The sequence below is a fragment of the Gossypium arboreum genome, chromosome 3 (assembly GCF_025698485.1).
Source record: "Gossypium arboreum isolate Shixiya-1 chromosome 3, ASM2569848v2, whole genome shotgun sequence".
Taxonomy (NCBI): domain Eukaryota; kingdom Viridiplantae; phylum Streptophyta; class Magnoliopsida; order Malvales; family Malvaceae; genus Gossypium; species Gossypium arboreum.
In genome coordinates this window covers 20,412,849-20,426,843 of record NC_069072.1, presented here as the reverse complement: position 1 = coordinate 20,426,843, position 13,995 = coordinate 20,412,849, and the positions used below count along the sequence as shown (strand labels likewise).

At 30.6% G+C, this 13,995-nt stretch overlaps 1 protein-coding gene across 1 annotated transcript; it reads right to left on the bottom strand.

The window, feature by feature from the left end:
• Nucleotides 1–16: 16 nt before the first annotated feature.
• LOC108461173 (two-component response regulator ARR11) lies at nt 17–3,694 on the bottom strand. Its single transcript, XM_017760907.2, has 5 exons — nt 3,303–3,694; nt 2,300–2,452; nt 1,795–2,181; nt 1,575–1,651; nt 17–1,240 (listed from the first exon to the last, which is right to left on the bottom strand). Exons 1-5 carry the CDS (start codon nt 3,436–3,438, stop codon nt 272–274), a joined length of 1,722 nt encoding a protein of 573 aa, XP_017616396.1. The 5' UTR covers nt 3,439–3,694; the 3' UTR covers nt 17–271.
• Between the last annotated feature and the right edge of the window lie 10,301 nt (nt 3,695–13,995).

Below are 13,995 nucleotides of genomic sequence, written 5' to 3'. Positions count from 1 at the left end.
TAAAAGAGAGAAGAAATTATATCCTTTCTTGAACCAAAGTTCACATGTGATGTGACTAGCATACATGCATATTAATACAGCATTAAGATACATATCCCAGGTTAGAAAATAGCAGCAAAATTATTATGTTTTATCACTTGTATTTATACATGTTTAAACACCCAAGTCCAAACTGCTTATGAAAATGGCATCCTGTCCATAAATTTGAAGTACTCCACTTATAGATATTACCTGATATAAAAAAGGATCATTCACCGAAGACAACTTCATGTTATGCAAACAACCCTTGATCGATTGCATAATATTCTGCAGGATCAAAGAGATGCTCGTGGTCAAACCTTAGTACATCGTACAAGTGAAATGGAGTTTCAGCCATCAGTGCTGGATTGTCATACGTGGAACACTCTAAATCCTGGAGACCATAATTCATGGGATAACAATCACCTTGAAGCCAACATATTTGTAAGTCCTCAGACAATGTTGCCAAAGGTACTCCTACACCGCTTGCATTCAGGTTCCTCAGTGCAAATTCCGAGTCGGCAAGGTAGTTCAGACCCACATCCTGAGTTTTCATGCTTGATTTAGTGGCAGAAATCAAGTCAAAAACTTGATTATTCAGCGATTGGCTTTTGCTTTGAATTGGAAACAAGTCTTCTGCACCAACTGGACCTAAATGCTCGACGAAATTGCTTCTACACTCGTCAAGCAAAGGCTTAACTTCAATTCTGCTTCGGTTAGCCTCATTTTCAATCATGGAAGGTCCAGGCAGTGGTAGTTGGCTGAAGCCATTTTCTAAGTGCAAGGATTCACACTCTTGTTTGAACTGAATCTCGGGAATTTCAGTCCACGGATACTGCAATGGGGTAGTCGAATTGAATGACGCAAAGCTTACAGCTGAATCAACTGATCCAAGGGAATGATCAAAGCTCATCTGTGTGCTTTTGGCTTCATGGGAATCACGAATATCTACAGACAAAGCTCCTTTGGGCTCTGCCATAGGAGCTGAAGTAATTCCTTTTAGATCACCTTGACCTTTGAGATCCACATTCTGAGCTTGCGAGTTACTTGCTGAAAAACTATAGGTACTATTCGGCACATCATCTGGTATCATGTTCATCGCTTTATGGGGACCGAAACTGGCAGTCGAATCTTTTGAAGGCAGATCTGAATGCTTCATCCCTATAAATGAATTCTTGATATCACTCTCCTTCTGCAACCTACTCAAATAGAGTCGGTATTTCTGCACAAGAGTACTTTTCTTGATCAGAATCTAAACAGTCTTAGATTGTTGACAATTAAAATCTCATTCTTTCAACTGCTTAGAACATTTCTTTTCCTGGAAACATATAAGCAAGTTATGGACAATTCTTGTATCATTGATTATAGATTCCGAAAGCTTAAGAACATTAAAACCCATCGTCTTCATCCATTTCTTGATTAAACCAAAACTTAAAATAGACCACAGGTTTTTTATACCAAAAATATTTGACAAAACGTTAATTAACAGTTCTTTTACTGTTCTTTTCAAAGAAATATGGCAGTATCATGAGGGAAATCAAGTGGGAGGTATTTACCTGCAAGTGACTGGCGACGTTTTCTCTTGTCAACCATGGTACATTCATCAAGTCGAGTATTTTCTTAGGTCCAACTTCTGTCAAACAAATATGAGGTGTTGACAAATATAATTAGAAACTATAGCCATATCATTGAAAGAGATACATATTACATATATGGCTACTTCATGATGTTGATCAAGAGATCCCTTTAGAACCAAAAGCTTGAAAATATACTTACTGTCAAATCCGATCTGATTTACGGCTTTGACAAATTTTTGGTGAAGGTCAACAGTCCAAACAACCCTTGCTTTCTTGGTAGAAGAAGGATCACTGAGCTCTCGATCGTCATGCTTGTTATCAGCATCTTTTCTTTTCCTTCCCGAAGTTGTATCATCTCCACTGAGGAAGTGCCCATCATCAAACAGATCATAGCCACTTCTAGTCATCTGAATACTTTCAAAACCTTCAAGACTTTCAATGTCTCTCACCTCATGTATCTTCTTCCTGAACACATGCTGCCATATATTGCGAAGCTCTTTCATTCTTATAGGCTTAAGAAGGTAATCACAAGCACCATGCTGGACACCTTTCATCACTCTGCTGGTCTCCCCATCAACAGACATCACTGTGATGTTTTACACAAATGGAGCTTGTCAGATGTTGATTATACTGAAATTGAAAAGAAAAACAGAGCAATAACAATGTTTAAAACGAAGGTTCGTATGTTACGGTAGAGAACTGACTAATCACAGGTAAGTCCATTTCCAGCCCAACGTGTTCGAGAAGTTTAAAGCCATCCATGTCAGGCATGTTAACATCACTGATTACAATGTCGTAACCATCCTTCCTTTCGCGAAGCAAGTTCAGAGCTTCTCGTGCAAGGCAACATGTAGTCACTGGAACAGGGAAAGCACCACAAAAGAATGTCAGGATAGTATGAAAAATATGTTTGATATTTCCAGAAAAAAATTATGGACTTAGAGGCAAAGCTTATGCATCAATAACAAAACCTCCACTATGTCACATCTTTGGTAACCTTTTAAAACAAGGGTTTTAAACAAATTTGTGTTTTGTGCACCCAATATCCAATGAATTAGAAAATATTTTCAAAATGATGCCAGAACCAACATTTTGCACCCACAACAAGCCTTTAGAAAAGAAAACATCTTTTTCATCCCTAACGCCATGAAAACTTTGTCAAAAAGAAGTCTGGCTGAGTCTAATCATATAAGCCCATCAATAACCTCCATTTTTGCAAGATGATTAGACCAAAAAAGCACTGAGATGAAAAGATATAACGACAATAGAAAGTAGTAGAAAGCATGCTTTTCAATTGAATCTGTCCAATTTCATTATCCAATATCACAAAGATAGCAGAATTTCACTTCTTTTTTCTCCCCCACAGTTCTATGACAGTGATGATCAAACTTACCCACTCAACCTTTTGCAACTTGAAAAAAACTTGAATATCATAACATATTCAATACTTGATAATAACCATATATGATCAGCTTTTTCCATAAACAGCAAAAACAGAAGCTGAAATGTTATCAACCTTAATCAAACAAAAAAACCCAAAGTCGAAAAACGAACAGTTTATTTACACGACAAACCCAAGAGAAAGCAACAGACAATGAACAGTGCACTAAAATGAAAACAAAAGAAACTAGTGCCCCATGTATGAGTAACAGTAACAAAGTAAAGTTGGTTTGCAAGTAAAAAAGGATAGAAGAAGGATAAGTAAACCTTCATAAGAACACTTCTTGAGCATCTTTTCAAGGATTTTGAGCCAGGTGGGATCATCATCGACGACGAGAACCCGGAGGCCAGCAGGAAAAGCATCGTTTCGAGGAGAAGAGAAGCCACTTTCGGCGAGCACCATATTTTTCTTTTTTTTTTGGGAGGTGGTTGGTTTCTTTGATATGGTTTTGTTGTAAGGATTGAAAGGGTAGAAAACAGGTAGATTGAAAGCGTAAGAGAAAGAGAAATGGAAAGGCACTTAAAAGGCAGAAGGGACAGAGAAGAAGAAATGGGAGTGGGTTTTAAAAAAGAAGAATAGAAGAATGAAGGAAGTGGGTTTTTAAGGCAGAGATTCCCGGTAATTTTGAACCATTTCTCTTTCAACATCGCTCGGATTCGGTTTTAATTGAAAAAACTAAAATCCACTTCTATTTCATCTTTTCATAATATTTAAAATATAAACTAAATTAATAAATTTTAATTTTCTCCATAAAATAAAAAATAAAACAAAAATAATAAATGTATTTAACCTCAATGCCCATTTTACATCTTTACTATTCTCAAAATGAAAACTTATAAAAATTGAGAGACTTCACTCTTTAAAAAAAAATGTTGGTAAAATTAATTGTATCACATATTCAAATCTTATTATGATTCATTTTTATTAATTTTATATAAAATGATAAAATCACTTTTATAATAATATAATTTACTTTGCATATAAAAAATATTTTAATATTTTTTATTTGAGTTAGTGCTCAAATGACGGAGATCAATCATGCTTAATATAAGCATAAATATAAATAAGCATGAAAAAATAGTCTTTTTAAGAAATTAATAATTTAATTTTTTAAAAATATTAGCATAAACCCGAACACGTAAACCCTTAGTGATTTATATTTTTATCTCAATCCTTTAACAAAAAAAATTGTAAATTTGATCTTTTATATAATCAAATTAGAAAAATATTATTTGATACTCAAGTGATGAAATTTTTTAACTCCAGAAGTGAGCTTGATAGATTGGCAAGTGTCTTGGTTATATATTATTTGTTTTTTAAATATCAATTAAATATACTTATTAATCTCTTAAACCCATTTTTGGAGTTTAAAAATTTTCACTACTTGCGAAACTCAACAATTAAGGTCAAACCCTTTTTAGAAACTGAACTACTTTACAAAAATGATTATATCTTGAGCTATAAACTTTGAAATTAAATGATTTAAAAATTTTCGAAGAGAACTCAAAGCTCTATAATTTCAGTATAAGGTCTTATACATAAATCATAGAACTTTGAGTTCTCTTCTAAATAATTTTTAAATCAATTAATTTCAAGATTTGTAACTCGAAATATAATTATTGTCATAAAATAATAAATTTTCTTATTGAAAATTTGAGATTAATTGTTAAGATTTATAAAATTGGAGATATTATAGAGGTTTTGAGTCATCATGTCTTTCCCAAGGGGGTGTTCATGTCCATGTCGAATATAACAATCATAATTTGACATGAAATAAATTTAAGCATTAAAATAGACCTCAACACCTACACCTTTGGGTGAAATCGATGGATGAAAATGTATCTTTTCTAAAATACTAAACTACTTATTTAACTTTATTGATGTATTACTTTTCTCTTATGATATTATTTTATTTGTCTTTTCCTAACTTATTCAAATAATTTGTTACATCAAATTCAATCCTGAATTTTATGTTAGTTAAAAATTTTAGAAAAATAATGTTTGAAACATTATGAGTGGAAAAATTTTAACTCCATGCATATTATTAAAAAGTTCACATAATAAAAAATATTTTTTTTAAAATAGAAATTTAGTAATATTTTGAATATTAAAATTTTTCACTAGCAATATATCAAATGCTGTTGAAATATTTTTAAAATATTTATAATGTTCCAATAGTTATAAATGAAAAGTTATAAAGATATAAAATTACATTGTCATTATTTATAATGATGAGTTAACTCTTGTTATCAAAAGTTATATCACTTAATTAATAACAAATGGTCATAATTATTCAAATAGATATATATTAAATAGTTATATTTATTGTTAAAAGATGTGTCTATCCATTTGAATAGTTATGTCTTTATGAAGAACATGGGAACTCGGAATCAAAATTCATTTGTTTGGTGCACCAAAAACACATCAAAAGTTGAGAAATAAAAATTTCTTTCTATTCTTTCATCATCTTTTATATTCCTACATTATTCAATAAAGTATTATTGCATAATTTCTTTATAAAAATTGATACTCTTACTATGCTCCACTCAATACTCAAGAATCGCTTCCGTTAGTATAAAACGTAGGCAGTTATTAGACTTCATTGTATCCTCAAATTTCATTTCTTAGTAACTTTTTTGCATACCAAAATATATGGGGGCGAATAGATCCTTAAAAAAATGACATTGATACACAGCTTAAAGTCTTCATTAATTTCTTATAAGTCTAATTTTATCTCCACGCGCCAACAAATATTAACTCTAATAATTAATATTAATAACTATTAATATATTTATATAATTATATTGTATTTATATTTTAATTTTAATTTTAATTATTTTCATAATCCTAATCAGAGGCAATAATGAATTAGTTTAAACTAATTTAACTTAATCTTTTATAAATTCAATTTGATTTAATTAATTTTAAAATTAATTCATTCTAAAATGGATAATTATTTTATAAATAAGTTAAAAGCGAACTTAAAAGACTAATGAGTATTCTTAATTTATATTTAAAATAATATATATATATATATATATATATGAGATACTTGTCAATCTTTTAAGTTCAATTGTGGAGTTAAAAAAAAACTTTATCACATGTATATTAAATAATATTTCTTCTACAACTGGTTTATTAGAAACAATAAGTTTATAAGTTATTTTAGAGGATTGAGATAAAATAAATAAATCATTAGAGATTTATGCCAAAAAAGTATAAATTAAATTATTAATTTCTTAAAAAAAAAAAGCTATTCGCTCTTGTTATTTATATTTATATTTATATTAAGTTTTTATTGAGTTAGTGTTACAAGTCAATTAAATATCAACTTAATTAAAAATTATTAAAATATCCTTTTATATACAAAGTAAATTATATTATTATGAGAGTGTTTTATCTTTTAATATTTTTATATAAAATAAAAACATCAACCAAAATAAGATTTGAACCCATGACACATTGTTTTTTAAACATTTAACTTTACTTGCATCAAAATTTAAAGGTAAACTACATTTGGTCACTCAAAATTTTCATTTTGGGCACTGAAAAAAGTTTTTAGCATGGGCATTATCATTACATACTTTTATTATTTTAGTCAATGTCATTACATACTTTTATCATTTTAGTCACCTATCATTAATTTCTCATTACGAACACTCATTTTATTCACCTAATTTTAATAAGTTTTCATTTTGGTACTCATTTTATCTTTTTAATTTTCCTTTTTCTTTTTTTTAATAATTAATTTGAGTTCTTTTTAGTAAGGGAAAAAAACTTGGATTTTCACAGAGGAAAATCTGAGTTAGAAAATCTGAGTTCTTACACTTGTTAAGGTATGATAAAATGCATGTGTAACATGATTTAATTAATTTTATTTCATTCCAAACAATTAGATAATTAGACGCCTAACACGTATCCATCGCCGGAACAGGGTTACGGAGCATTACCAGAATTTACAGATTAAATAACAGACATTTCATATTATCTAGTATTATTATCTAGTATTCATATCAGAAATCAATCCCAACCAATCAGATTGTCCCTTATACGGTCTTCGAGGCTCGAAATACACATTGGAAATAAGTCGGGACTAAATTGGGTACTCAAAGAATTTTTCAAAGAACATCAAAATTTTTCAAAGGTGTAGAGGACTCACGCCCGTGTGGTCAAGCCGTGTGGCTCACACGGTCAAGAGACACGCCCGTGTCTCAAGCCATGTGAGCATTTAAAATAAGGACACACGGCCGTGCCCCAACCCGTGTCCAAACTTGTGAACTCTCTGACTTTGGCCACACAGCCAAGCCACACGCCCGCCCGTGTGTTAAGCTATGTAAGCATTTTGTTTTGTGCAAATTAAAGATACAGGGGACGACCGTGTGTCATGCATGACTAAGACACATGCTCGTGTCTCTGTCCATGTGGACAAAAATAGACCATTTTCCTAGCTATATTTCTTACCCAATTTGTCATCAACCTAAATTAACATTTTTACACAATAATAAGCCATAACAAGGCATTCAAATCAAGCTAAAATCAAATCTAAAACATGTAGTATATTCACATACAACCAATATGCCCTTAGGCATTTTAATTGACAAATACAAATATGTTTAACCATATAATCCATGTAACCAAGTAATCAACCAACTTTTATGTTTAATTGCATTAATACTCAATGTAACACCCCTAACACGTATCCGTTGTCAAAATAGAGTTACGGAGCATTACCAGAGTTTACATTTTAGAACTATCAAAAATTTTAAAACATTTAATTCATATCACCAATCACAGTAAAACCAATCAATATCATACATATTGTCCCTTATATGAGCCCTCGAGGCTCTAAAAACATATTAGAGACAAATCGAGACTAAAACAAAAACATATAGAAATTTTAGGGAAAAGTTGAAAATTTACAAACTGCAGGTGTCACATGGCCGTGTGGCCAGGCCGTGTGACTCACACAGCTAAGAGACACGCCCGTGTCTTAGGCCGTGTAGGCATTCAAAATAGGGACACACGGCCATGTTGTAGCTTGTGTCTGTGCCCGTGTAACTCACTAACTTGGGTCATACGGCCAAACCACAAGCCCGTGTGCCAAGCTATGTACCCTTCGAAATTACCTCACACACCTGTATGCCAGGTTGTGTACTAGATCGTGTAAAACTTGACTTGCAACCCTTGGACACACAATCGTGTTACCTGGTCGTGTGTCACACACGGCTAAGACACACGTCTGTGTGGACGAAAATAGGCTATTTTACAAACCATTTTTCTCACCCTTTTCAACATGTACCTATAATCCCTTTTGCACATTTACTTAAGCCCTCTAAAGCACCAAAATCATGCATAATCAAGCCAAACACATATGGTATAATAACATCCAACCAATATGTCCAAAGGCACCTCAAATGACAATAGTAAAACATGTATAACTATGTACTCAATTTGGCCAAAATAATTGATTAACTTCTAACTAAGTTTACAACATTACACAACATGTAAATCATTTACTAAAACATACCATTTAATACCAACTGTACCACATAATTATTAGTATCAAAATACATATATGCTTATTATGGCAAGACACCAATTCACAACAAGTTATATGTCATATCTAATATCACATTCAACTACTTTTCTATCTACCATCATTCAACCATAACAAGTCATATATCAACCATTACAAAGCTACTTATATACACCTTATAATATATATCATTTTACCAACACAAGGCCAAAATGCAAACTAACCAAATAGTCATTTCCACAACAAAAACACATAGGCTAACATTAGCTAAAATTCCTATACATGTGATTATAACCTTAACCAAGATATCAAAATTTACCAATATAATCGCTGGATAGTGTGATAATTCTCTGACGAGCTTCTAACCCGATCGAGCTTTCGATAATCTGAAAAGTAAAGGAAAACAACTACTTAAGCAATGAATGCTTAGTAAGCTCGTATAAACTTTAATCATATAAATCCATTTCAAATATGAAATTTATACATATAAAAAATAATCCAATACCGATACCGCAAGATTCATGACGCTATATTCAACAACTCACAAAGTGAATAAATCCACAGCATCACTTATACATATCATCCCTAGCATAGTAGGATTTTAAATAACTTTAAACCCTTTCAAATTTTTTTCTTGTTTTCATTTGTATTTTATTACTTTCCATTGCATTTACTCTCATTAGCTCAAATAACATAAATTCAATTCATCATTCCCTTTTTCATCATTCTACACTTCAGGTATGAACTTACTATTTCATTACCTTTCCACACTCATTTTATATTCATAACACACAAAACATAAGCGCATCATTCAATCATAGCCACAAGCTAGTGCATTTAAATATAATTCTTTTTGGAACTAACCACATGGTAAACCATTTCAATAGGAATTACATAATTTAAATCTTACCACCATTTCATGATCACAAGCATATTTCCATTTATGCATTTACCATTTTAATGCATAACTTATAAGTTCAACGTGGTATAATCCAACCACAACTTGGCCAAAGCCTAAACACATATACACCAACCATGTTAGTCATGTAAATTCACATATGAATCAATAATCATGGATGAACTCAACAATTCATTAAATTTCCATATACATGTAACATACATATCATGTATCAATACATCATGTAAAATCATTTCCATGTATTTCATGTAAATACCTGTAATAGTTTGTATCGAACTCATATCATCCCGTAACAGAACATTGCACGTTAAACCATTTAGAATATCTTTGGATACTCGAGATAGCTCACATATAGTGTGCTAAACTGTAATCCATCAATTCATGTACATGTATGCTTATAAGAGCTATGAATCAGTATGCTCTCGCGTGCTATGAATCAGTATGCTCTCGCGAGCTGTGAATCGGTAAGCTCATAAGAGCTATGGTGTGTCCGCAAAAAATACAGGACCTCAATCAAATCCGTAACCCTAATGACATGTCATTCATATCCTACAAATTCCTAAGGTTCAAACGGGACTCGGTAATCTTTGTGCGTCGTTGAATTTTTCCTCGTTTCATTATAAGTTAAATTATATAATAACATATGTACATATCGTTTCATTTTCAACAAAATTAATATAATAACATTCAATTTAATCAAAAAAATACATAGTATAGTTCATACGAACTTACCTGGCTAAATTGCAGAAATACCAAAGGTCAGGGGCATTTTGGTAATTTTTTCATTTTCCTCGATTTTCCACCCGATCTTGATCTAAATTAATAATTTATTTCAATATATTAATTTAGACAATAAAATAATTCATTTCATAAAATTTGGTAATTTTTGAAAATTTTAAAAAATTGCCCCTAAAGTTTTACTTTTATTCAATTTAGTCCCTGATCCCAAACCATGCAAATTAGCCACTTTTACCCAGAATTGAGCTTAGCCAAATGTTCATGGTATCCAAAACATCCCATTTATGAAAAAATTTCACATTAAATCCTTGTACTTTTATTAATTTAACAAATTAGTCCTTAATCGAAAAATTCATCAAAATCACTTAACAAAATACTTTTAAAAATAAATCAACATTCCAAATTCATCATCTAACATAAAAAATCACAAGATTCATCAATGAAAATATTCAAAATCTTTAACAGTTTCAAAATCGAAGGTATAGGCTAACTAGACCTAGTTGCAACGATCTAAAAAATATAAAAATTACAAGAAATTGATAGCTTAGGGGCTTACATGCAAGGAATAAACATGGCTGAAATTTTCCAGCATCCATGGCTTCTTTTTTTCTTTTCATGCGTGAAGAAGACACTAAAATGATGATATAACATTTTGCTTTTTATTTTATTTAATTTAATAATCAAATTACTATTTTACCCTTACCTAACTTTAAAAATTACATTAATGCCAAGCCATGCACATCCACTATCACCTTTAATGGTCTATTTACCATATAAGGACTTCCACTTTAAAGTTCTATAGCTATTTAATACCTTTAGCTTATAGAACACAATTTTTGCACTTTATGCGATTTAGTCCTTTTTGCTTAATTAACTATTGAAACTATAAAATTTTCCAACAAAACTTTAATACTACCTTAGTTACACTCCGTAAATATTTATAAAAATATTTACAGCTCAGTTTATAAAAACGAGGTCTCGATACCTCATTTTCTAAAACCACTTTAACTTAATAAATCATTTATACAACAAAAATCACTATATCAAAAACCTTTTTAAAATCACAAATAACTTGTAAATATTAAAAATAATATGTACAACCTTACTTATCGGATTTGGCGGCCCCGAAACTATTATCTTTGACACCACTGAAAAACGTGTTGTTACACTCAACATGTATATCATTTACTAAAACTTACCATTTGGTACCAATTGTACCACTTATTTAATAGCATCAAATACATCTACACTTACTATAGCATAGTACCAAATCACACCAAGTTATAAAACATACCTCATATGCATTTTCAACTATTATTTTACATTTTATCATTTAACCACAAATCATTCCACACATCAACATTTTAAGACATTATGCATATATCAAAATACCAAAACATAAGATAAATTAGTGGCTAAACTCAACAAAATACATATAGGCCAACATTTAGCCAAGAATAACCTATACATGTCATTATAACCAAAATCAAAACATTCAAAAGTACCGATAGAACCGATGGATAGTGTGATATAACTTTGACAAACTTTCAACCCAATCGAGCTTCCGATAATGTGAAAAGTAAAGGAAAACAACTACGAAAGCAATAAATGCTTAGTAAGCTTGTATAAACTTTAATTATATTAATTCATTTCAAATATGAAATTTTTACACATCAAGAATAATCCAATATTGATACCGCAATACTTGTGAAGTTATATTCAACAACTCACAAGGTGAATAAATCCACAATATCACTTATACATATTATTCCTAGCATAGTAGGATTTTAAACAACTTTAACTCTTCCCAATTTCTTTATTTTCATTTGCATTTCTTTACTTTCCACACTCATTCCATATGCATAACACACTAGTCATAAAAATATCATTCAACCATAGCCATAAGTTAGTACATTTAAACATAGCCTTTTTCAAATTACTCACTTGATAAGTCATTTCATAAGAAATTGCATAACTTAAACCTTACCACTCTTTCATGAGCACTAGCATATTTTCTTTTGAGTGCTTACCCTTTCAATGCATCATATAAATAAACATATTACCATTTAACCAATAGGTTAGCACTTGCCTAAGCATCAAACAACAACACTTGTTAGTGTACTTGAACATATTTTATCTAAATTCAACATTGATAAACTTATTTTCTCAACATGTCACCCTTGATTTTATTACTCATCTCAGCTAACATAATTTCCATGTATTAACATATTAAAGATATTCACATATGTACATGTCATGATACATATCATTCTCTTTTCGTTTATTCATATACATATACCGTCAATTTCAATATATCAATATATCATGTACTATCATTTCCATGTATTTCATATATATATATACCAGTATTAGTTCATATCGAACTCATATCGTTTCATAACAGAACATTGCCCATTGAACCATTAGAATATCGTTAGATACACGGGTAGTACACACAAAGTGTACAAATTTGTAATTCGTCAATTTATATTCAGGAATGCTCATACGAGCATGTAAACGGGAACCTCATGTGAGCCATGTAACGGGAAGTTCATAAGAGCCGTAATCAGGAAGCTCATGCGAGCTAATATCGAGAAGCTTAAAAAGCCATTAATCAGGAAGCTCATAAGAGCCAATTATCGGGAAGCTCGTGAGAGCCATATATATCGGGACACTCATAAGAGCTGTAGTGAGTTCGCAACACATGCATGACCACAACCAATTTGGAACCCTTAATGACAATGTCATTTGTATCCATCGAATTTCTTAGGTTCAAACGGGACTTGGTACTTGTTAGATATCTTCGGATATGTGATCAGTACTTATACATGACAATTATACATTTCAAAAACATAACATTCAATTTAAACATATAAACATACAATTTAGTTACACGAACTTATCCAGCAAAATTGCAGAAATACCAAGATTTAAGGGCATTTTGATAATTTTTCTATTTTCTTCGATTTTCCACCCGATCTTGATCTAAATTAATAATTTTATTTAATTTATTAATTTAGACAATAAAACAATTCATTTCATGTAATTTGGTATTTTTTACATTTTTACAAAATTACCTCTAAAATTTTACTTTTATTCAATTTAGTCCCTGAACTCAAAATATGCAAATTAACCATTTTTAATACCAGTCCAAGCTAGCCAAATATTCATGGCATTAAATACAACCCATTTTTGCAATAATTTCACAACAAATCCTTGTATTTTACTAATTTAACAAATTATTCCTTAATCGAAAAAATCATCAAAATCACTTAACAAAATACTTTTAATTAACAACAAGTATCTCAAATTCATCATTTAACATAAAAAATCATATAGATTCATCAATGGCAACATTCAAAATCTTTAACAAAATAAAAAACAAAGGGAAGATTTAGTTGGACCTAACTATAGCAATCTTAAAAACATAAAAATTATAAGAAACGAGTAAGAATTGAACTCAGACGAAGCAAAAATTGAAAACCCAGCTTAAGCTTTCTCCCATGTCTGTTTTGAACCGAAACTTGGAGAAGAAGATGTCTAGAAAGCTTTAAATTAAATTTGTTTCATTTTAATTTTTATTTAATTACAATTTTGCCATTATTTATTTTTATTTTATTATTTTTTATTCATATGCCGCCTCATCCATTAATTTAGGCATATTTATCACTTAAGTCCCTCCTTTTTTTTATTAATCAAGCCATTTATTCACTTTATTATTATAATTAGTAAGTTTTGCACCTTTTTAAATTTAGTCATTTTTAAT